Here is a 25,967-nt window from a genome sequence, read left to right on the forward strand (position 1 = left end):
TGGGCTTCCTCAATCGTACTAATATCTGGCGGTTTATATCATATCCCTATCAGAAACTTCTCTGAACTTTTTCCTCCGCTGGATATTTCCACCCACAATGCCTCTATATTATCACCAATATTCTCGTATATAACTTCCTGAATACTTGGTTTTAATTCTGGCTTAATATAAAGACATACTCCTCCTCCCCTTTTATTTACCCTATCCCTCCTGAAGAGAGAATAGCCTTCCAAGTTGACTGCCCAGTCATGTGTATCATCCCACCAGGTCTCAGTAATACCTATAATATCATACTGCTCATTCATTGCTACTAGTTCTAACTCCCCCATTTTACCTGTCAGGCTTCTTGCATTTGCAAGCATACACTTAAGTCTATTGTCTCTCTTAGGTATTTCTTTTTGCTTTAAAAAGGGCCGCTCCTTATCGGCTATGCTTCCCTTTCCCCCCTCTCCACCCCCTTTACTCTTGTTAAATTCCTCCTTACTACTCTCAATGTCTATCCCATAAATACTTGCTTGCCCCTCCCACCCCGGAGCCTAGTTTAAAATCTCCTCCAACCTTCTAACCATCCTCTCCCCTAGCACTGCAGCCCCCTCCTCATTCAGGTGCAATCCATCACGACAATAAAGATGGCAACTGACCGAGAAATCAGCCCAGTGCTCTAAGAATCCAAAACCCTCCTTCTTACACCAATCTTTTAGCCACGCATTAACCTCCCTAATCTCCCGCTGCCTCCCTGGACTAGCGCGTGGCACAGGTAGTATTTCCGAAAATACTACCTTGGATGTCCTTGCCTTAAGTTTGCGACCTATGTCCCTGAAATCATTCTTTAGGACACCCCTTCTTCCTCTAACTCGGTCATTGGTGCCAACATGCACCAAAACTGCTGGGTCATTCCCAGCCCCTCCCAACAATCTGTCCACCCGATCCGCAATATGCCGAGCCTGAGCACCCGGGAGACAACACACTGTTCGGCATGCACGGTCCCGGTAACAGATTGCCCTATCTACCTTCCTAATAATTAAATCCCCTACCACCACAATCTGCCTGGGTCCCTGAGTAACTTTGGTCCCCTCTGTGCTGGAGAGACCATTCCCCTGGTTGCTAGAGGAAGCAGTGTCATCCAACTCTACCAATTCTGAACTGCCTTCCACAGTATCTTCATCCAATCTGGCAAATCTGCTGGGATTGCCTAGCTCAGAACTGGCCTGCCTCTTCCTCCCTCTGCTACCCATAGTAACTGTTACCCAGCTGCCTACCTGTGCATCCTCCTCTATCTCTGCTCCACCCTGCTCAGCTAAAGCATCAACGGTGAGCTGTAAACTCTGCTCCAGGTTGGCAATGTCTCTCAATGTTGCAATGGTCTGCTTTAGATCAGTTACCTGGGCTTCCAAAGAGACCAATTGCTCACATTTCTCACAGAGGTATAAACCTTGGAGCACTTGCTCTAAGTGTGCATACATATGACAAGATATGCATTGAGTGAGATCATCAAGCCTGCTACTACTCATCTTATTATGGCTAACCTAACTTCTTATAGCCTACAGTGAACTTTAGTACTAGCCTTTCCTAGCCACTTACCAGATTAAACCCCTTCCTGGATTCAACTCCTTACTGGAACCAACTCCACACTTTAAACAAAAACAGCACTTGAAATCAAAAAAGCAGTGAAATCACAAGCTCAATGAAATCGCTTGCTACCTCCTGTTAAATAGAGCTTGCACTAACCAGCTGTATCAACTATGCAATTAAACCACACCCACTAGCTCTAACAGAGAGAAGGGAAAAAAAAAAAAGAGAGAGCTGTATTATGGCTGTAGCTCCCAAACACCCACTTTATTAAAATCTAATCCAGTTCTAACCGCTCCATCATAGTGGGAGCTGAAGTCAAGTTTTAATATATATGTATATATATTTATATTTACGTTTAATTACACACACATTACACACATCTTTTTAATACATTCCCTTAACAAAATATGAATAGGCATAAAGTTATCCTTTCACCCTTCCTCTCTCATTAGTCTATGCAACATGACTATAGCTATTGAATACCCGCTCTATAAAACTCTAAATTAGTTCTAGCCGTTCCTTCATAATGGGAGCTGATGATAAATTTGTAAAGTATCCTCTATCGATATATATTTTATCAATATATATATGTTTAATTACATACATCCATGTATCCATCTGTTCTGCTTGAATCAAACTTACTTAATCATATAACTATTTGTGCTGTATGGCTTTATTTTGTTTTGTTTTGCTTTTTGTTTAATTTGTTTTATTTCATTATACTATGTCTTTGTTCTACACTCTAGAATAAAATTTACTCAATTTAAAAAAAACATTCTTTACAGGCCCGATCTCAAGTCTGAGACCTTGTGTCCCAGACTCAAATGCCAAATAAAGGTTATTTGCTCACCCTTAGCATGTTCTCTTGGGAGGCACCTAGCCTCCTCCCAGGTCTGAGAGACAGAGTGATCACTGCTGCAACACTTTACAGGTCCCACACAGGTGCAACTTTTAATTAGTCTGCTGTGAAACATACTCTGGGAAACTTTTCCCCACAGAACTAAACAATCTCCCTGCTGCTAGCATATACAAGGCAGGAGACCTGTGGAAAATACCTCTGTGATTAGCATTAATTCAGTGACTTTGTCACATATAGGGACAGACACTCTGGGCACACACATATATATATATATAAGAACAGACAGTCTGGGCATACACATATACAGTCTTTTGATGAGACTGTGGAGGTAATAAGGACGTTTAATGAATATGAATTAAATTAATTTATGATGTGGGGTTTAATAATTAAACTGGATAAGGGAGCTAATGATTATAAAGGGGGTAAATGATGAAAGAGGTTTTATGATGAGGTTGGAGTAAACAATTGAAGAGGGGTTAATTCATGATGAGGGGGGTGGTATTGTGAGGCAATCACAAAAATGATCAAGTATTATATGGGGTCACAAAGATGGTATCTGTATTGTATGGGGTCACTAGGATGCTCTCTGTATTGTATGGCGGTCACTAGGTGCTCTCCCTTTAATGCTGGGTAGTTGATTGTTAAACCTGTTACACAATTTAATTGGTAGCTAGTAAACATAAATTTAACACTGTACATTTAAAGTGTACCAGAGCAGGGCATATAGTTAAGTAATTTCAGTGTACTGTCAGAGTTGATCTACATATATATATCTCTGTAACTCAGCTTGTTAAACATTAAAACAATAGAAAAAGGAGAACGTGAGATGTCTTGTAGTGTAAAATCATACTGTACTAACAATCTACTTATTAATAAAAGGATAAATATGCATTAACATTAAAAGAGGCTGACATCGTTCAATGGTATAAGGATCAAATAATGTTCCTGACCACCAGCAGACTGGCATTAGTCCTCGCCTATCTTTTTTTTTAATAAAATGTTGCGAGTCATTCATTTTTTTAATGCGATGATTAATGAATATCTTGCCTTTCAAATTTCTATAACAAATATTTGTTGATACAATTCAAAACAATAATCTTATCTTACATTTCTAATGAAATAACTGGCTGAAAACATGTCTAGATGCGAGGTATGGCGCAAATTTCATGATGTAATGGTGCATTAGTGAACCCAGATACAGGGGTGAGGTCCAGTTTGGCTCCAGGTGGAGCCTGGAATGTGAAGTTCTGTAGCAGGGTTGTGAAGAACACAAACAGCTCTGCTTTGGCTAGGTTCTCTCCAGCACAACTTCTTTTACCTAGTTAAAACATAAATAGAAAACAATGAAACCAGCTGTGGCATATGTGTGTTAACATATGTGAATAAAAGCAACATTCAATACATAATCAATAATGTTGAATGTTTTATAAGAAGTTATTAGAAAAATCAAAACAAACTAATAACTACATGTAATGTGTGCATTATTAGGCTGCATACTATAATGTTTAGATCCAAAAACAGATTATAAAGGCACATTTAATAGTGTAACTATATATATATATATATATATATATATATATATATATATATATATATATATAGGCTCAACAATCTAAAGTGCTTTATAGTGATACCAATATTTGTCAGGGGCATTCAGTGAAACCTTTATTAAACGTTTAAAAAGGTGTTTGCATTTGAGTGTCAGTGAGCCGCGCACTCAAAAAAACTTATATATTTCCTTCTTTAAATATCTAAAGTGTTTTTTCAGTGAAATCAATATTTGTCAGGGGCATTCAGGGATATCTTTATTAAGCGTTCAAAAAACAGGGATCCTGATTCATTAAGGCACGCATTCTAAGCGCACAGTGGCAGCAAAGTGGCTTAGTGGTTAGCACTTCTGCCTCACAGCACTGGGGTCATGAGTTTGATTCCCGACCATGGCCTTATCTGTGTGGAGTTTGTATGTTCTCCCTGTGTTTGCGTGGGTTACCTCCGGGTGCTCCGGTTTCCTCCCACATTCCAAAAAACATACCAGTAGGTGAATTGGCTTCTATCAAATTGACCCTAGTCCCTGTCTGTCTGTGTCTGTTAGGGAATTTAGACTGTAAGCTCCAATGGGACAGGGACTGATGTGAGTGAGTTCTCTGTACAGCGCTGCAGAATTAGTAGCGCTATACAAAATAGCTGATGAAGATGATGAGCCTGCTTTTGTTTAAAAGCGCACGTAAATTGCCTCTGCGTACTTCCGAATTCAACATGGAACGGGTCTGAAGATACGTGCGCTGATGATTTCGGGTGTAGGTCTGCTCTGTTCTACTACACAAGACATTGCAGGATAAGTCGAATGCCTTTCTGGAATATACATTTGCAAAAGAACTCAAGAAACAAAACCTGGTGAATTAATGTTACCTGTTAACAATATAAGCATTAATGAAAAAACAGTTATATATTAATATATTTTTTTCCATGAAATACATTTATTAGGATGACCTTAATGTCTACTGAACACAAAAAACTATATTAATATTATTATTCTTGTTATTATCGATTAATAGTAGTATATTACTATTCAGCCAGATCTACCTTATTTGTACTATAAACCAGCCACTTATAAGTAAAACAAGGTATTTGAAAGTTCTCCTAATTAAATTGCATTTCTTTGTGTTTTATTCAATTCTTTTTACCTGTTACTCCTTCTCTCCTTTCCTAACTTCTTTTCTGTTTTACCTCCGTCTCTCATACCCCTTTTACTTCCTTTTGCCTTCTCTGTCTCTATCTTTCTCTTACCCCCTCTGCCTCTTGTATTCAGCTGGAGCATATGGCACAGCCCCATACTCCCCTACACCCTCATACTTGCCTCAGGTAAGTGCTTGGACCCCCCCCCCCCCCCCCCCTTCCACTATTTTGTGCTAGGCTCCCATGCGCACAGACTCCGCCAGAATGCTCTTTTCCAGCAGTCTGTTCGTCCAAGCCTGTTAGTTCACAACATGTCTTATGGAAACATTTATCCTTATGTAGCTTCACAGGTTCCACCGGCTCAGGAGGTGTTTCCGGGAGACTGCCTGATTTTGGAGTCAAGAAAGACTGTACAGCCACCTGAGCATGACACAAGGGGAATAAGCTTGGTTGATACATGGGGATGGTTCACATTTCACTAAGTTTCAGTTTTGTGAAAGATTAACGTTCCATAGAATTTGTCAATCTAAATCCAAAACATTACGGGACCCATTCCTGTAGGACTGAGGTGACTACAGCTTCGACCTTGGACTGGTCTTCAATCAAGGCGACTAAGAACTTAGGGAGATGGAAGACTGATGTAAAAAAAGAGATATATCAGGCCCCCTAGGTAGGGCGGTACTCTGCTTTACCCTTGGTAACCCAGGGCTTTGCTGCTTGTCACTTTTAGTGAGGTCATGAAGGGAATTTTACTGTTTGTTCCCGGACCTGATTAGTTACGTACCTCCAGGTTGGGTTTTTTACGTTCATATGGGTTACCACTTATCCCCCTCAACCCCTTTTTTCTTCTGGCTTTAGTGTGTGATGGTTATTCCCAGTTAATTGTGATTAGAAGAAGATTTGACATAGGAATATTTTGTTTGCAGGTTTACCCGAGACAAAGATCCAAATCTAGGTTGTAGGACATTTTGTTTGTGTTCTAGCGTCCAGACATATTATGGACCATGAGTTGTCCTCCTTTCCCTGCCCTGTTGAGATTCATTGGTTAGGTAAGAAGGGTTTATGCTGGTCTGGTTTTATTGCCTTCGTGATCTCAGCAGTTGAAGAGCAGGGCCGTCCCAACATACTTGTAGTTCATTGAGGAGGGAATGATCTGGGTAAAGGAGAATCTTTAGACTTTCTGAGTAATATCAGGGAGGCTTTTCGGTTGCTGCAGACTAGATGGCCATCAGTTAAATTGTGCTAGTCAGATGTCATTCCCAGGATCTGATGAAGGGGTAATATTCCTCTCCCCATTATGAGAAGTCTGCTAAAAAAGCTTAATAGGGCTACTGGCAATGTCATTAGGACTCTTAGGGGCATGGTAATTGAACATCCCTTGATTGTGGTAGAACAGGCTCACTTGTTCAGAGTAGATTGGGGGAATCTTACGGACAAGGGTTTGTGGCTGCTCATAGAACATAGAACAGATTTAAAGTAGAGGGTTTTGTTAGGTCATTTGAAGGCAGGCTGTGTCTCCATTAGAGGACCACAGTATTGGCAGGAAAGTCTTGTGGTCAGTGGCTAATACAATGCGCTTCCATTGATTGGTCAATGGCCACTTCAAAGTAAAAGTGGCTCTTAGTCCTTTGTGTGTGGGTACCCCTTGACCTGTTTTGGGTGGGCACATCATTGTGTGTCTAGAGGGGGTGTAGTTTCTTTCATGCCAGATTAAGTTCCTGTCATTCATTAAGGGATAATATCCTTGGTTTAGTGGATTCTGGGCCATTTGGCCATCCACTCGTTGTTTAGTTTTAATCTGCTTAGATGCAATCACATTTTGCTTTCTCCACCACAATTTAAATTTTAATTAAAACTGTGTCCTTATTTGACAAATTTATATCTGTGTCCGTGTCTTTCATGAATGCATTTCATAAATACAGTAAAAATTTTAACATGTTAAAGAAGAGGTTTATTGTGCAGTGGAAAGGAGCCTTATTCAGTTTATAGATAGTCTGGTGTGCTAAAATAAACAATATATAAATCATTATGTTTCAGCATATACATACGTAGGAATCTTTGCGCACAATAAAGCTATATTGGGTTAAGCTCACTTGTCAAAGTCAAGACATCTTATGTAGGTAAGACCCTAGCCTCTGTAACTCAAATGTACTCAGGATGTCGCAGTTAAAACCTTCATGAGTCTCCATTCTTCATTCTGGTCTTAACATGTCGTGGCAGCACTTTCTCTAATAATTGTATTCACTCGTACACATATTTCATTAATTTAAAGGAGTGCACGTTGGTTTCACTGATTTATAGTAATGTCCCCGAGTACACATGGAAGAATTGACATGTAATATACAGTGTATATATATATATATATATATATATATACACACACACACACACACATATATTTACACATATTGTTCACCTTAAATGCATATGCTGATGCTAAAATTAAAATATAATACTATTCTACTTTCATGCTTTAGATACGAAGTAAATATTGTTCTTGAGTGACAGCATCAGAAAAAGGTGATCATAATGAAAATTACCTAATGAGAAAGGTATGAACGCTTCATTCTTCTTGAAATGTCCTTCTGAGTCAAGAAAATGCTCTGGATAAAACTGTTCTGGTTTCTCAAAGTAGGCTTTATCTCTCAGTGCAGAGGACAGTACTGGGATAACAACGGTTCCCTGGGGGAAATATAACAGTGTAGGTAAACACAGATTGTTTTTTAAGATAGTGATGCTTACTTTGACAAACATTTTCTGCACAGGTTTATCATGAAAATGACAAAAAGACTACTGTTAATAGATTTCAGATTAAAATTGCTGAGTTAAGCAACCTGAGTAAACATATGAAAACCATCTTCATAATGATGGAGCTGTGACATCAGAACACACAGATTAGAAATATTTTATTTATGTTATTTTGCAGCCTTATGTATTAAATGTGTACTTCTTAGATCAGTGGTGGTCAACAGACACCTGCGGAGCAGAGAATTAGGTAGACCGGGGGCAGCTGACTTCCGCATTGCGTATGACGGAAATGATGGAATCCTTGTGCTAAACTAGATTTGCGCTGGCTGGCCAGTGGTGCGGAGTCTAACGAACCCCCTGGTGTACACCAAGAACCCCCGCAAAGTGGGATGGGCTTAGCTGCTGAGGGCTCGCAGGACGCGGTACACTGGTTTGCCTCTAGAGGTAGCACTGCAGAAGAGATGACTGAAGACCACTGAGGGAGGTTGGCAGGTGAGGAATACAGGCTAGAAGGTAAATGCGGGAGATGTCCTCGGACACAGTAACACGCCGGGTCTGATAAGTAGAGCTGAATCAGCCGGCAATAACATAGTCAGGACAGGGGTATGGTACACAGGAGCAGGAGACCCGGGATGGTAAGACAAGCAGAATTGGAGCACGAAGAACAGAGGACAGGTACTGCACGAGCCAGGAGTCAGGATACACACAAGTTGCTCTGACGCTGGACAAGCATCAGAGCGAGTAAAAGAAATGGTGCACAAAGCGCTCAAGTGCAGGAGGAAAGAGAATGAAAAGTAGAGATGGTCACTGACCCCCGTGTTTTGGTTTTGGATTCGGTTTTGGATCTGGATTACCGTCGTGTTTTGGTTTTGGTTTTGGTTTTGCAAAACCGCCATTGCGTGTTTTGGTTTTGGTTTTGTTTGGTTTTGTTTTGCTATTTTGTTGGAAAATACATGTTTTTGTGCCTAAAATAACCCAATTTAGTGCTCCAACTGTTTTAGAGATAAGTAATCTAATTGTTGAGGTAATAAATCATCCAAAAAAACTGTTTAATTCTTCGTTGGTAGGCCTTCGTTTATTCTACACACAAAACAGATTGTCTTCCTCTCCATCTATGCATATTGGCAATGCAGCCATCGTCTTTGAATGTATATTACACCCTACACTTATAGTTAAATATGGAAAGAAATGGAAAAAGACAGTTTGCTTTCTGTCTCTATAGGCCCCCCTCCACTTTTTTAAAAAAACAAAAAATTCAGCCATTATAGACTGTACAATATTAATTGACATGGAGAAAGCCAGTTTGGTTTCTGTCTCTCTAGGCCCCCCTCCACTTGTATAAAATACCAAAAAATCCAGCCGTTATAGACTGTACAATATTAATTGACATGGAGAAAGCCAGTTTGGTTTTTGTCTCTCTAGGCCACCCTCCACTTGTATAAAATACTAATAAATTCAGCCGTTATATACTGTACAATATAAATTGAAATGGACAAAGGCAGTTTGGTATCTGTCTGCATCAGATCCTCTCTCCACTAGGAGTGAAATAGAAAACTATTCAGCCGTTATATAATCTAGAATATAAATAGAAATTGAGAAAGGCAATTTGGTATCTGGCTGCATCATAATCATCAACATCATCATTAGCGCCCTCGTCGCCTACACAAATCTCCCCCTCATCCTCTTCTAATTCCAAAGTGGCATCCTCAATTTGGGTATCACCGGCTACACTCGGGCTATTAAGGCACACATCAGCAGAATGCTCACGATTAGACATCCCACTGTTGGATGGACTCTCCACAGGGATTGTTGTCATTTGTGAATCAGAGCAAATATTCTCCTGTAATGCCTCACTGTTATCTTGCAGCTCGGCTTTGACGCGTAACAGTAGTTGTGCACCAATTGTAGGCTGGGTAACTTTTTGGGATCTGCCACTAATAGCCAAAGGTGAAGGCCTCATTCTCTCTTTGCCACTGCGTGTGTAGAATGGCATGCTTGCAATTTTTTTTTTATCGTCACTTAACTTTTGCTCAGTTACACTTCTTTTTCGCTTCAATACAGTAAAATTTTTTTTGGTTTTTGGTTTTTGCACTAATTTGAAAACACTCTGTTGTTTGACATCGCCTTGGCCAGATGACGTACTGGGAACACTAACATCACGACTGGTGACAGAACCTGGTTGCTCATTTAGATCATATGTGGACTGCTTTGAATCCATTCTGAGCGCAAACCACTGGGGAGTGCTAAAAATTATTTAGTAGATACTGCTGACAGATATGACTTTTGACAGCCAGAAATATTAATGCACAATTAGGGAGGACACCCCAAAAACACTGAGGAGTGCTAAAAATTATTTAGTAGATACTGCTGACAGATATGACTTTTGACAGCCAGAAATATTAATGCACAATTAGGGAGGACACCCCAAAAACACTGAGGAGTGCTAAAAATTATTTAGTAGATACTGCTGACAGTTATGACTTTTGACAGCCAGAAATATTAATGCACAATTAGGGAGGACACCCCAAAAACACTGAGGAGTGCTAAAAATTATTTAGTAGATACTGCTGACAGATATGACTTTTGACAGCCAGAAATATTAATGCACAATTAGGGAGGACACCCCAAAAACACTGAGGAGTGCTAAAAATTATTTAGTAGATTCTGCTGACAGTTATGACTTTTGACAGCCAGAAATATTAATGCACAATTAGGGAGGACACCCCAAAAACACTGAGGAGTGCTAAAAATTATTTAGTAGATACTGCTGACAGATATGACTTTTGACAGCCAGAAATATTAATGCACAATTAGGGAGGACACCCCAAAAACACTGAGGAGTGCTAAAAATTATATAGTAGATTCTGCTGACAGTTATGACTTTTGACAGCCAGAAATATTAATGCACAATTAGGGAGGACACCCCAAAAACACTGAGGAGTGCTAAAAATTATTTAGTAGATACTGCTGACAGATATGACTTTTGACAGCCAGAAATATTAATGCACAATTAGGGAGGACACCCCAAAAACACTGAGGAGTGCTAAAAATTATTTAGTAGATACTGCTGACAGATATGACTTTTGACAGCCAGAAATATTAATGCACAATTAGGGAGGACACCCCAAAAGCACTGAGGAGTGCTACAAATTATTTAGTAGATACTGCTGACAGATATGACTTTTGACAGCCAGAAATATTAATGCACAATTATGGGGGACACCCCAAAAGCGCTGGGGAGTGCCAAATATGAAGAAAAAATAATAAACCTCTATCCTCCTCTCTGCACTAGCGATTTTGGTTAGAGCAATTGCAAGAACAATATTGTATTCTCTGTCCCTGCTCTAATTAGCCTATGACTACACCCTGCTCTCTCCCTCTGTCAAATGGCGATGGATTGCTGTGGAGGCGTGTATTTATAAAGTTGAAGTATCGCGAGAACCGAGTCCCGAGATCCGACGACGTCACAATGACGTTCGGCCTCGATTTGGATTCGGAATGGGCGGGAGAGTACCGAGCTGCTCAGCTCGGTACTCGGATACCCAAAGTTCGGGTGGGTTCGGTTCTCGGAGAACCGGACCCGCCCATCTCTAATGAAAAGTGATAAGGGTTTTGTATGGCTGATAGGTAGATATGAACAATGGACATATCCAATGAAGTGTGTTGTATCGGAGGAACAAATGACAGATGGTGTAAACAGGGAACAGTGCTAATGTCCAATGTTTTTAGGCTCCATCTGCAATGCAACTAGGATATATATATTATCAATGTTCCTCAGATTGCCTCAGGGAGATGTGTGCATTGACCAGATGGTATCCGGGTGATACTGCCGTGTGCGGGGGGTGTGCAAGTACCTTAAGGCGGTGTGGATGGCGCCTGATGTTGATTCTTGGAGGATGTAAGCTGTGCTGGGGTGCGTTCAGTTGAGTGTCATCTCCAAAGCGCTGTTCATTGGGTGTTCAGGGCTTTGAGACTCTTAAGGTGATGTGGAGGGCACCTGATGCTGAATCTTGGACGATGTGAGCTATACTTGGGTGAGCTCGTAGAGTGCTATCTGTAAAGCGCTGTTTGGTAGGAGCTCCTGGCTATCAGACTCTGTTGAAGAGGTTGTGGTCTTTCGGGTGTAGCACCGTAACGAAGACTGCGCATGCACGGCTGGCAAAACTCGGAGAAAAGTAGAGCTAGATAGTGAATTTCTGGCAAGAAGCCTTATTAGTAATTAACAGATTTACACTTACATTCCAAGGAATGAATGACAGCTTTGGAACAGCAGTGCGGTTTAAATGGTAATCTCGTGATAATCTCCAATGTGTTTCGTCCAACAGGGGACATTCTCAAAGCGTAGATGGGTACTGAATGGGCTGATTTATATAAAGACCGGGAAAGCTAATGATTGGTTGGGAGCATACCTTAATCTGATTGGCTACAATACGGATAATGTGTTGTCCAGTGTTGTCCAATAATATACAGGGAAAGTTTCTTACAGACAGAAGGTACACTACACCATGACCAAATAGACTTTATACTTAAAGGCATTGAATTCATACTCACACACAACTACACCTGGTTTGATAACAACCATTATCTGCAGCACAGAGGGACCGCTATGAGCACGAGGTTCGCACCGAGTTATGCCAACCTCTTCATGGCAAAGTGGGAGGAGGATTACATTTGGAGCAGGGAGGACCTCGGTGCGAACCTAGTGCTATGGAGGAGGTACATTGATGATGTCCTCTTCATTTGGAAAGGGACCTCAATTCTCTCACCACATTCCTGGACTATATAGCTGACAACAACAGGAATATCAAAGTTACATCGCAAACCGGTAAACAGCAGATAGAGTCCTTAGATCTAGAGATCTCCATACTTAACTCCTTAATCACCAGAACCATCCACAAGAAAGTGAACATTAACAGCTACATTTTAGCCTCTAGTCATCATCACCCGAATTGGCTAGCCAACGTCCCTCGGGGTCAATTCACCCGAATACGCAGAAACTGCACGCATATTCAGGATTATGATACACAAGCAAGGGCACTTCAATCTCAGTTCATGGATAAAGCAGACAATAAAGATAAGGTTGAGCAAGCATTAACCCAAGTCAGGGAGCTCGACAGGAATGACTTACTCACATTTAAAGATAAGAAAGTAATCTCAAACTCCGCCAACGAGATACACTTTATCACTAAATACTCCATATCAGCCAGCAAAATCACGCAAGTATTTAGGAAACATTGGAAAATACTCCTGAAGGATCCCATTTTACACCATATCCTACCACCGCAGGATATGGTGTAAAATTTTCAAAAAAAGCACCTAGCCTAAGCAGAACTCTTGTACGCAACCATATCCCTCTGACACAATCCATAAAAAAAATACTTACTGATACCTCCTCCAAGCCCAGTGGATTCTACCACTGTGGCCACTGCCTGGGCTGTAAGAACATGAAAATCAAATCCACCAAGCCCATCACTAGCTTTTAAACTCACATTACAACCAAACAGTTTCCCGTAAAACAATTCCTGAGCTGCACAAGTACCAACGTAATCTGCATACTAGAATGTGCATGTCAAATGCAATATGTAGGACGGACAGTTAGGAGACTAAGAGTCCGAATAAATTAACCCATTTGAAACATTAAAAAGGGTTATTCACTAACACAGTGTTTCAGACCATTTTCAAAAAAAGCACAACTGTAACCCCGAGAGCCTCAAGTTCCTAGCCATAAAACAGGTGGGAAGAAACTGGAGAGGAAGGGATTTCATTAAGCAAATCAACAGGGAGGAGCCCGGTTGGATCTACAACCTAAAGACACACACTCCCAGGGGATTAGACATCGATTTCGACATCAAGTCCATATTAGGCTAGCCATTCCATACTGTTGACCCTCAGTTCTCTCACACCAGCACCACCATAATATTTACCATTGATGAACATCAGACTCTTGTCCTGCTCTCCCAAAATCACATCACATCATTCCTGCTTCGTCAACAAATGGGCCACCTAGTCATATGCACCTACGTGGTTCGAACTGTATCATCATGGTCTATTAATACTAGCATCCTATCATCATATTGAGAACAACAATACATACAATGACTCCTTAGTACAATGTCTCCTTATTACTGTCAAACAGATTATGTTACAAGCTGAGTTACTGCACGCATTTCCACAACCACTAATTAAGCAATTCAGTGTCATCTGTATGTAGAATTCTCAAATCCATATAATCTCAATGATTGCATTAACAGCCGGATATCGGATTAGATTGGTTTAATCTGTGGTCACAGGAATTACAGCTCCCTGAGCCGTGAGCAGAAAGCCGGGTTGAATTACCGTAATAAAAGTAATAGAGTTATCGCAGTGCTAATCTGGGGGGAATTGAATTCCCCCCTAAATCTGTCTTCACATTTTTAATTTTCTACCCTCATGCAGTGCAACATGGTGTTGCCATGGTACAAAATTGCCCTTCTAGCTGCTGATCATAAAGTTGTCCCTCATAGATGCTGATCATGTAATACAGTGCACACAATCCTCACTGAACAACCCCACAAGTCACTAACAGCCTGTATGTATTTTGCATAGATGTTGTGTATAATAATTACAGGGCCAAGACTAAATGGGGGAGGATTATGCCCCTGTAGTCAATGCAAGAAGAATTGTCGAAGCCAGGCTCTTCTACAGATGGGGAGAGGTGACACCAGAGGTCGACAACATCAGAGCCCAGGTTCCTAAAAGTATGTCACTAATGTACAGTAAGGAAGACACATAGCAAGAAGTATTTTATGACACTCACTTTTGGAATAAAATATCCTCTGAATGTGACATCTTGAGAAGTGGCATGTGGGACATTACTAGGGACAATATCACCAAATCGCTGAATTTCATGAATGACGGCGTCGGTGTACGGCATCTCTTTTCTATGCTCTGTTTGTGGCTGAGCTGATCCAATCACTCTTTCAATTTCATTTTGTACTTTTCCTGTAAGATAAAAAGATGTCTCTTTAATGCTAACACATAAGGACAATGACACCATAAGGACAATGACACCATAACTTGATCATTCATAGACAGATACATCACAGTACATGAAACTGACTAGGACAATGCTACTATAGACAAGGCAGGCCACATTCATCTTCAGACATAAGTCCCATTGCGTGCCGTATCTTGAGTAAAAATTGTTCTGCGCATGCTCAGAAACAGGCTTTATGCCGGTAAACGCAATTGCAAGCAATTCAAGTCCAAATGCAAATTACACTTTTCGACATCCTATGATTAAACGGGGGGAGGGAAGGGGCGGACGGGCATAGGCAATGTACAGTGAGGGCATACTGAGCTCGAGTGCACCCAACAGTCATCCGATTCAAACTCTGGGCATCTCTTATTTACGTGTTTTTTTTAGCCATATCACTAGCACCAGCTACATGGCAGGTGTAAGTGCCGATTTGGTAGTAATGACAGATGTGTACACATGCCAGAACATGTATTTGAAAGTAAGAGAAACTTTAAAAATGCATTTTAAATACACTAGGCATTAATAACATCCTGATATATGCATTATGTTTTAAATGTGCTTTCATTAATAATTATAGTATTAAGAGATGTTGAACAATTTAATTTTGATGGGACTTATATTGCACTTATGCATTGTGCGTATTCTGCAGTCTGCTTATGACAACACTGTTTAGCCAGAGCATGCTTATACATGTCTTCAAATAGAAACATTTCATGAGATCCGCTTATATATGAATACGGGCATATGTGCGTGCTATATCGGTCTAATTTTTAAAAAACGCAAATCGCATTCATATTGCATTACAAGATTAATCAGGCCTGACATGTCTAATCTATGACAAGACATTTATATCATGACTCATGTCTTACTTTGGATTTCAGGGTATTTCATCATTAGCAGGAGGCCCCATCGTAGAGTAGTTGTGGTCGTTTCCATTCCAGCAACAAACAGATTGACGACCAGTTCAGTTAGGTTGTTATCATGGTAATACAAAGCAGATTCTGGCTTTCCCTGCATAATATAAAAGTTAAAGTCCTTGTAACCAATGCAAGTCAAGTCCACACAGCATATCAGACCAATTAATTGTGTAACAGTCATTTTACAAGTCAGATTATTCTTCTAAGTGACAGAATATCTCTCTAACACATCTCTGCAAACGAGCAATAATTACCGTATTTTTCGCTCCATAAGACGCACTTTTTCCCCCCAAAAAAGTGGGGGGAAAAATGTGTGCGTCTTATGGAGCAAATACTGCTGGCAAGACGCTACCCTTGAAAAAGTCCCGAATGGGATGAAACTCGTTGGGATACACCCACTACACGTCATCTGTGACCCGACACGAACGCCGGGAATCCCCACTCTAACACTCAGCCTGCCGGTCAGCTGACCTGTACACGGACTGACGCAGGCACACCCCCGGAACTGCCGCGTGGCTGGAAGAGACTGAGAGCAAACAGCAAGTATCACTATATCCACCTCGTTCCATATCTGATAATAGCACTGATAACAGAACTACCTACTTGATTACTTATTATCCTCTAGTGTGATCTGGATGGATTTTTTCTACAGCAACACGTTATAGCGGTTGGATTATTTGGTATAACAGGACACGAGTTCTGTGTGGACCATCACTTAAGTATCATTAGACCACACTGGCAACGGACATCATTCTGGTCATTTTGTATTTTCAGCATCAGTTTGTACTATGTGGCTGGAGGTCACTGATAATTAGGAGTCTTAGTTAAATAGCCCCAATGGGACAGTGTAAGCCCGGTGGAAAAACAGCTAAGACTTTTTGTTTATACCACGATTTAACTAGGTGCGTCTTATGGTCAGGTGCGTCTTATGGAGCGAAAAATACGGTAAGCGGATTGTAACATAAAAAGGATTACTTTCTTGATTTTCACAAGCACAGGGAATTGTTTATGCTAGACAGTCTTGTGCTATCCTTCTCTTCAAGCTAATAGCAAACTCAAGGTTATGACAGCCACCTCTTTGCATGTTTCCAATCATGAATTCAGCCTTATAGGACAAGCTCCCAATGAAATCATATTCCACCACCAATGATGGCATACTTTACTTGCTACCAGACTATGCCACCTATCTATAGTGACAGGATAACTGCACCTAAAAGCTCTGGGAGGAGATAAAGTGATTATAGAAAAAGCAAATAATGGTAAATGTACTGAATGCTAAACTCTGCAAGCGAACTTTCTAAAAGTGAAAAAATGCAAACAGTTTTTTAACTGTTTTGAACTCAAAGGCGCAATATAATTTTGATAGCACTAAAATATCAATTACTGGAAAGAAAAGGGATATAAGAGTTAACATGTCAAAAGACTTAAAAGTAAGCAAAAATATAACAAAGCACTTGGAAGCTAGGTTTCATTGGGAGGGGAAAGACAGCAGAAAGAGAGAGTGATGCCACTATTAAAGGTTATTGGTGAGAAAACAACTAGAATACTGCGTTCTGTTCTGGAGGCCATATCTCCAGAAGGACAGCTATAAATTAAATATTGTGCAAAGAAGGGCAACTAAAATGGTTCATGGCCAGAAAGAATATAAACACATTTAGCTTGAGGCAGACAAGGAAAAAGGGGGATATGATAGAAGCTTTAATGTATACCAAGGGTTTTTACAAGATATAGGAGGGAAGTGATGGAGCAAGAGGACATGCACTAAAACGGAGGGGTAATTGGTCTTTGGGAAATTTGAGAAAAATTACTTCACCAAATGGAAAGTGGATAGGTGAAATTCCGGATAGAGGTGGTAGAGGATAATACATTAGGACATTTTAAACATGTGTGGGACTATTCTAAATAAATAACTGATAATTATAAATAAATGTGAAAAAGACTAAAGAGAAAATTAGGTGTGGGGTTATCAGGTATAAAAATAGGCAAACCAGATATATCAAATGGTTCCTAACTGCAGATTTTATGTTCCTATGTTAGCATCATCACAGAAATTTAGTTTTGTAACAGGAACATTTTTTATAAATGCATCTCTTTGTAGGGGTGTGGTCTGGTTAAGCATGGAGTAACAAGCACACTTGCAAGCTCTCCATCCTAATGTTATGTGCGTATTGTCGCTAACCAATAACGATTGTCGAACCTCGAGTTGTGTTTCCAAAGCACAGAGATTTATTCGCAAATAATAGAATATATATATGCTCAGGTGAATTAATAGTAAATACAGCCGTTACTTATCGCAGGCGCTCTGGATCCAGTGCAGTCATTCAATCCTGAAGTCTGGGGACAAGATGTCTGCACTCTGGATCACAAGCTGCTGCTTATATACACAATCACATACAGTAATACAATGAAGATGGAATAGCATGCATCTATTGGTCCAGGTCTCAGGAAGGTCCAAGGGGTCATCATCATTGGCCAGTTCAGACAAAGGAATCCAAAGGAGGGGGTCATCTCTGCAGGGGGTATGCTCTGCTCTTCCCGCCAAGATTCCTTAGTCTTAAGTAGTTCATAATTCCCTATCATTCATAACTTGCGTATGCACTCTGCGATTCCCTCGCAGAGTGAACCAAACAGTAGGATATGTGACAAGGTTCATTATGATACCACTCATGATGTTATTCCTTCAACCTGTTCCGTGTATTTCACTAATATGCATGTAACTCTGATATAACATATAAATACTACTATATTTCGATATGACTGACTATGTGTTGCAACTACCATTAATGTGTGCTATTTTATAAGTATGCGTGTTTGTGCGAATGTATGGTAAAAGACCGATTACTGTTGCTGCCACGTGTAGTGGATGCGTACGCCCTTTCACGCAGTAGCGTGCCCTTGTACGTCGTAGCGTACCGTACGCATCTTTTCAGACAAAGACAACCAAGTTTGCTAGACTTTAATTGAAATGACTTTATCCAATTTACTGAGTTCGACACTAAATACTAGAGATGTTCACTGAACCCTGTGTTCTGGTTTGGTTTTGGTTTTGGATCTGGATTAGCGTTATGTTTTGTTTTTGGATACCTATTTTTTTCTAAAATTCTTATTGTTTTTGCTAAACTCACATAATTTTGCATTTTTCCTCCTACATTATCATTAACCTCAATAAAACAAATTTCAAGTCATGTACAGTCAATTTTGACCACCTCACAGGTCACAATATAATTTTCATACACTTTCAAACAAAGACTGCAGTGACCTGGCTGGATGCTAAGCGACAGAGCAATGACACAAACACACAGCAGTTCCTAGCACATCTAGGAAACATTTACACACAGCGGTGGCAGAAAGAAAAGTGGTACAAGATGGAATTAGGCAAACTAAAGATTATATGATTGTGACAGCCCACTGGGTTGGTCATTCGCCTTCACCAGCAGGGACAGCAGAAGCATGTACCCAAGAACGTCACATTTTTCAGAGGCAGGCAGCTCTGTGTATCATCTGCTTCACTAAGAGGCATATTATTATTATAATTATTATTATTATCGCAGATTTGTAAGGCACCACAGTGCTCCACAGCGCCGTACAGTAGGGATGACAAGGGCATACATAAAACAGGACATATGTAAAACAAGAACAGACAAGGCAGACAAAATGAATGGAGACATGAAAACAAAGGATATGGCGGATCCTGCTCATTAGAGAGCTTACATTCTAAAGGGAAGAGGGCACAGCTGATAGTTGTGAGGGTGCATTAGTGTGAATAGTGTTATCGAGGATAATGTCACCTCTAAAAAAGAGATGGGTTTTCAGAGAGCATCTAAAGATTTGAAGGCTGTAGGAAAGTCTGATTGGGCGTGGTAGGGAATTCCATAAGTGGGGAGCAGCACGGGAGAAGTCTTGAAGGTGGGAGCAAGAGGTGGTTATCAGAGACGAGACAAGGCGCAGGTCAGAGGTAATACCGCTGACAACCTGTTTGAAAAACTAAGGGATGTCATTGCAACATGGCTGATCCTGCTTAGACTCTCCTGAGGATGTTATTTCTGATAACGCCACCAATATCGTAGGATTTTTAAGGGGGGTTCCCCCCCACCCAAAAAAAAAATAATTAGAGAGAGAGCTGCTGATTTCAGCTGCACTGTACTATACAGCAGCCGTGGCGCTGTCAAAGAAGCGTCCGCGGCTGCATAGTACAGAGCCGCTATGTGGGGGCACCTCTTTAGCGGAGGGGATGGTTTTCTGGAGACCCAGAAATTCCGCCTGTGTGCACCCCTTAATATTGTTAGATCATTACAGCGGGGGGAATTCTATCACATTCCCTGTTTTGCTCACACAATCAACTTGGTGGTACAGAACTTTTTAAAAAATGACAATGACAAGCAGGCAATGCTGTCTGTGTCCCAAAATATTTAGGATAATTTTCGGGATTCTGCAACAGCATGTAGGAGAATGCAGCAGCTGCAAGAAGAATAGAATTTAGGGGGAATGTACTTAAGTTCAGCACAGTGGAGAATACTTTCTGTGTTGTGCAAGGTGCTGAAACCACTCGAAGTAGTCACCTGTGAAGAGAGTGCGGACACTGTTAGCTAGAGTCAAATGATTCCCCTAATTAGACTTTTTGAGAAGCAGCAAGAGAAATTGAAGGAGGAAATGAAACAAAACAATTTCGCTAATTATGTTGGACTTTTAGATTAAGTACTTTATTCGCTTCACCAGAATTGAAGAGTTATCAACATCTTGAAATCGGATCATTACATTTTGGCAACTGTGCTTGATCCTAGGTTTAAGAGCTATGTCTTCTCTTTCTTTCCAACTGACCTAGATCTCAAGCGATGCAATGAGCTCCTGGTCAACAAGCTGACAGCTCAAGTGGTACATGACACATTGATGTTTCCTCCTTCAGTTTCTCTGGAAATTGCTGCTAGGAAAAACCTTAGCTTTCCCAAGACATCCAGTGGTGATGCAGATGAGTCTGCATATCATTTTGACATTTGGGGGTAAATGTATCAAGCTGAGAGTTTTCCGGCAGGTTTGAAAAAACAATCAGATTCTAGTTATCATTTATTTAATACATTCTACAAAATGACAGCTAGAATCTGATTGGTTGCTATAGGCAACATCTCCACTTTTCAAACTAGCCGGAAAACTCTCAGCTTGTTACATTTACCCCTTACATCAAAGTACACAGACTTCTGTGATGGTGGATTCCAGCGGGGATGAATTAGTATTGTTTCAGGATGATGTACACACTGATGAGGGTTAATATGATAACAGTATAGATTGCAGGTGCTGAGATCTTGCTGAGAGAAGTGAGCTAGCTGATGCTGGTATGCTTAGTAATAGTTTGGGTACAATAACATGTTGGCAATTTTAAGTTTTTCTACTGTAAACTTTCACCTTTATTAGAGAGGTGTTTTTTTCTTTAAGAAGGTACAAGCTTTTTCTGTGCATTTTTGTTTCCCTAAATTAAAACCACTATACACTTGAACATAGGCTTTAGCACATAAAGTAGAGGGATTAGTATCATCATGACTGAGACTGGAGAGTGACAAGAACAATGCCACCCCTCCCGTTTGTGTATGACCTATGGCACAGTAGAATGTCACTGGAGACTTTTAAGAACACTTACAGCCCTATTATTGCAATTTCTGTTTCCGCACTGAAACCTGCCACCTCTCCTGTTTCTGAGTGATATGACTCATACTGCCAAGTCGTATGGCACCTCTGTGCTTATTTATAAACGGCTCCCTTTTGTTTTAGACAAAATCCAAACTAACTCTGGGGGTCGCTATATATTTATTAATGCCACTATTTATTGGTCCCCGGTGCTTAATCTTTGCCATAGAATGGTGAGGTCCTTAAGAAATGTGATGAATTTATGTCCCTAATCCCTGACCTGCCAATTATCTTCTGCATAGGGGATTTTAATTATGAACAAAAGTGTTGATAGCTGGAGAGAACATATTTTTCTACTCAGACTGCCGCAGCCTTCACTGCCCTGATTGAGGAAGTCAGGCTCTTTGACGATTAGCATTTGCAGCACAATGACTATCCAATTTTCCTGTTTTTCCACCTCTTGCAATGCATTTTCTAGAATTGACCTGGAGCTTCTCTCTCTTTCTTTAGTACCTGCTGTGCAGAAAATAGAATATAGAGCTAGGGAATTTCTGACTCCTCTCCCCTCTTGTTATCCATAGATTTTAATATTAACAGTGGTCAGTACTTCTGGAAATTGAATCCTTTCTGGCCATCCTTAACGGGCACATTGTTGGTCCTGATTGCCCTGAGGGAAGAGTTCTTTGCTACTAACACACAGTAGGCCCTACCCCAGTGGTATGGGGTGCTTTTAAGGCCTACCTCTGAAGCACTCTGAACACTAGGGTGGCAGACATCAAGAAATCCTCCAGGCATAGGGAACAAGAGTTGGAACAGAAGTGAAGAGTTCTTGAACTGGAGTATATTGGTACCCGCCCTGATGCCGGGCAACTAGCTCAAAAAGTGTGGGCTGATTAGGTCCTTGACAAGTCTAAGATAAAACTGCTCTTTTCTAAGCATGCTCGTTATGCACAGGGAGATAGGAACAGTAGCTAATTAGCTTATATGGCATGATCGGAGAAGGCAACACAGCTGTTTTGGTAATATTGGATAGAGGAGAGGTAGAACAGTTTTTGATGTCTGACATAGTTGCAATTTTTCATGCTTACTTTACTGACATTTATGCGTCTCAGGTGTAATATGATGTGACTACATTGCAAGCATATTTAGATAATGTTTCTCTCACCATACTTTCGTTAGATAGTTAAGAATTTTTAGATTCCCTGTATACTCTTGAGGAGGTGGATACAGCTATAATTGTCCTTTTCAAATGCTAAAACACCTGTGTAGACAGCATACCAATAGAGCTATATAAACATCATAGAGCATTTTATGTTCCTAAACTGTTGGACACTTTTAACGAACTATATAAATCTGGCTCCCTCTATCTATGTCAGAGGCGCTGATAGTAGTTACACTAAAGTCGGGTAAGGAACCTTTATATCCCAATTCTTATAGACTTCTATCTCTGCTATCAGCAGCTGTGAAGATCCTCGCCAACCTGTTAGACCTTGTCCATACAGATCAAACGGGGTTCATGCCCAAAAAGTTAATTTCCTTAAATCCTAGACGCTTATTTACCCTTCTACAGGTTAGACCCTCACACATTGTGGCAGAAGTTGTGGTCTCATTGGATGCTGCTAAAGCATTTGATTCTGTTGCATGGACTTATCTGTGGGAGGTGCTGATCCAGATTGGCATGGGATCCTCATATGTTAAATGGGTTAAGCAGGCTCGGACTGGCCTGCAGGGCAGCAGGACTATCCACCGGTAGGCCCCACCACATTATAGCCACGCCCCCTCCATTGTTAGGGAGGAGCTAAGAAAACAGCTGACTCCCGACTTGAATACAATTCATCTTTTGGACATACGCGAGAACAGGAAGGGACAGATGCGTTCCACAGTGGAACGCAGGCACCTTCCTCTCCAACAGTAACAAGCACGGACCACGAGAAACATCCTCTGATTTCAGCACACTGGGTACCCGGCCACCATCTCTATATACATTGAAACTGTAAGTAAACAAAGTTAAATTTGAAAGCATCGCAGCAATAACCATGTGATATATGTGGACAGTGATCTGAATATTTATATTGCACTAGCAGAGACTTAAAGAAATACCAATTCCCATCTACTGGACTTGTATGCTATGAACATTATTTTATTGAGATATCAGTGACTGTGTTATATCTGGATCAATGCAGCATTTATACCCACTGCCATTTGCCTCCCAGTAGCTAGACTAGTCCAGGTCTATATAGCTAGGTTTGTCTGATTTTTTATGTATGTTCAATTGATGCCATACCATATGTATGTATATAGAAATCAATGCCTCATAATATAAATACTGTGGTTAAATTGGAGTATTTTATTTGTCTATATTAATGTATTTTTATGTATTTTAACCAGGATTCAATAAATTGCGATAAAACTAACATTAAATGTTATCCCACTAATTGAACCGAGCCTCTTGCTCACAGCCTAATACAAGATATAGAAAAATACGAATTGTATTCAAGATAAAAGAATACAAATTTTATTATTAGCATTACACTTGGAATAATACATAAATCAATGAGCGCTTAACTTTCAGTATATTATTAGTTCGTAGAGAGGGATAACCTCTGTTAATGCTGCTCTTGCAACAGTAGGGGTAGAGCGCAACTCCTCCCCACCCCCCCCCCCCATTTTTGCCAAACACTCCCGTTAAACACACTACCACACAGGTGCAGAGAGCCGCGTCTGGGCTCTCTGAACCTGCGCGGTAGTGTGTTTTTCACTTTGAGCAGGGCAGATGAGAGTAGGAGTTCCGGATATCCAACCGCCCAGAGGAGCATGAGCAGGTTAGTAACTAAGTGCGCAGTCAACCTGTCATTTTAAAAGAGAAGGATGAGCACACTACATTCTTTATATACTACACTATGGTGCTAGCTGTCCTTCGTGGGTTGACCACTCCCCCTCTAGTGTCTGGTCTTGCCTCTATGATGGCTGGCCACACCCCCTCTGGTGGGCCCCTAGCGTTGCAGTCCCCCGATGGGCCCTTCATGCCCCAGTCCGACACTGGGGTTAAGCATATCTATTCACATTATGTAGCACAAGTTGGCGTAAATGGTTATATCTCACACCCGTTTCAGCTAGGTAGAGGCACCAGGCATAGGTGTCCACGTGAATCACTTTGTCTGCATTTGCAATAGAGCCCCTCGGCTGTCCGATTAGGAATGACCGGTCTATAAAGGGTCTTACAACAGTGCATAGGGAGGACAAGTGGGCCCTTTATGCCGATGATATGTTATTGTTTTTATCTGATAACATACTTACAATCGCTCATCTTTGCTCAGGCTTCTAATCGTAAATGCCTTTTTAACACATTTAAATATCTTGACAACCCTCCCACCCCAAACCCTCCGACTTCAAGGACAAGATTGATAGGATCAGACTAGAAATGGTATCTTCCTCGACAAGCAATCAGTTCAATTAATCCCACAAATGGAGATGAAGTATCTACTCTCTTCTTATCTACCTACTCTACCTTCTGTACTCTTGACCCTATACCCGCAAAAATCAGTAGATCCCTGTCTCCTGTGCCCATTCCACCTCTAACTAAGATCTGTATCTCTCTCTCTCTACTGGTATCTTCCCGTCATTATACAAGCATACAGTGATTACTCCTATTCAAAAAAAACATAATTCTGACCCAAACTCCTTCTCAAATTATCGACCCTTCTCTTAGCTCCCATGCCCCTCCAAGCTTCTAGAGAGACTTGCCTACACTCGATTCACACGCTACCTTTCCTCAAACAACCTATTGGATCCTCTTTAGTCAGGCTTTCGTTCTCGACACTCCACAGATACTGCATTAACTAAGGTTGTCACTAATTTGATCACTGCTAAAACTAAAGGCTATTATTCTCTTCTGGCTCTGGATATCCCTGCTGCATTGACACTGTTGACCACTTCCTTCTCATACAAACGCTGCAATCCTAATGTCTTCAAGACACTGTCCTATCCTAGTTCTCATCCTACCTTTCTAATCACTCTTTCAGTGTTAATTTCTCTGGATCCATCTCTGTTTCCTTTATCAGTTGGAGTATCACAAGGCTCAGTACTAGGTCCTCTGCTGTTCTATATCTATACCACTTCTCTAGGATTTCAATATACACAAATTTATCTATGCTCTCTTAATCTCTCGCCATCTGTGTTGTCCTTCATTATTGACTGTCTTTCTGCCATTTCATAATGGATGTCCTCTTGCCAACTCAATCTCAACCTTTCAAAAACATAATTAATAATATTTCCACCCACCAACAAAATTTGCCTACCTGACATTTCTATTTCTGTTGACAACATGACCTTAAATCCCACCCCACAAGCTCGCTGCCTAGGTGTAATCCTTAAATCAGAACTTTCCTTTGTTCCCCACATCAACTCTATATTTAGATCATATTGCATACACTTAAAAAACATTTCCAGAAAACTCAGATATCTTACATAAGACACTGCAAAAACCTAATTCATGCACTTACCTCCTGCATTGATTATTCCAATTCCCTTCTTACTGGTCTTCCTCGAAACAGACTCTCAC

General features: G+C 40.7%; 1 protein-coding gene across 1 annotated transcript in view; it reads right to left on the bottom strand.

Moving 5' to 3' along the window:
- Nucleotides 1-2,223: 2,223 nt before the first annotated feature.
- The window catches only part of LOC142143451 (cytochrome P450 2K4-like), a 99,522-nt gene continuing 75,778 nt past the window's right edge, over nt 2,224-25,967 (bottom strand). Inside the window, exons 8-11 of the mRNA XM_075201301.1 lie at nt 15,743-15,884; nt 14,652-14,836; nt 7,648-7,789; nt 2,224-3,749 (exon numbers count right to left, since the gene is read on the bottom strand). Of these exons, the coding sequence (XP_075057402.1) occupies nt 3,571-3,749; nt 7,648-7,789; nt 14,652-14,836; nt 15,743-15,884 (648 nt within the window). The 3' untranslated portion in view covers nt 2,224-3,570. The remainder of the gene's footprint in view (nt 3,750-7,647; nt 7,790-14,651; nt 14,837-15,742; nt 15,885-25,967) is intronic.

The sequence above is a fragment of the Mixophyes fleayi genome, chromosome 3, assembly GCF_038048845.1.
Source record: "Mixophyes fleayi isolate aMixFle1 chromosome 3, aMixFle1.hap1, whole genome shotgun sequence".
Lineage (NCBI taxonomy): Eukaryota > Metazoa > Chordata > Amphibia > Anura > Limnodynastidae > Mixophyes > Mixophyes fleayi.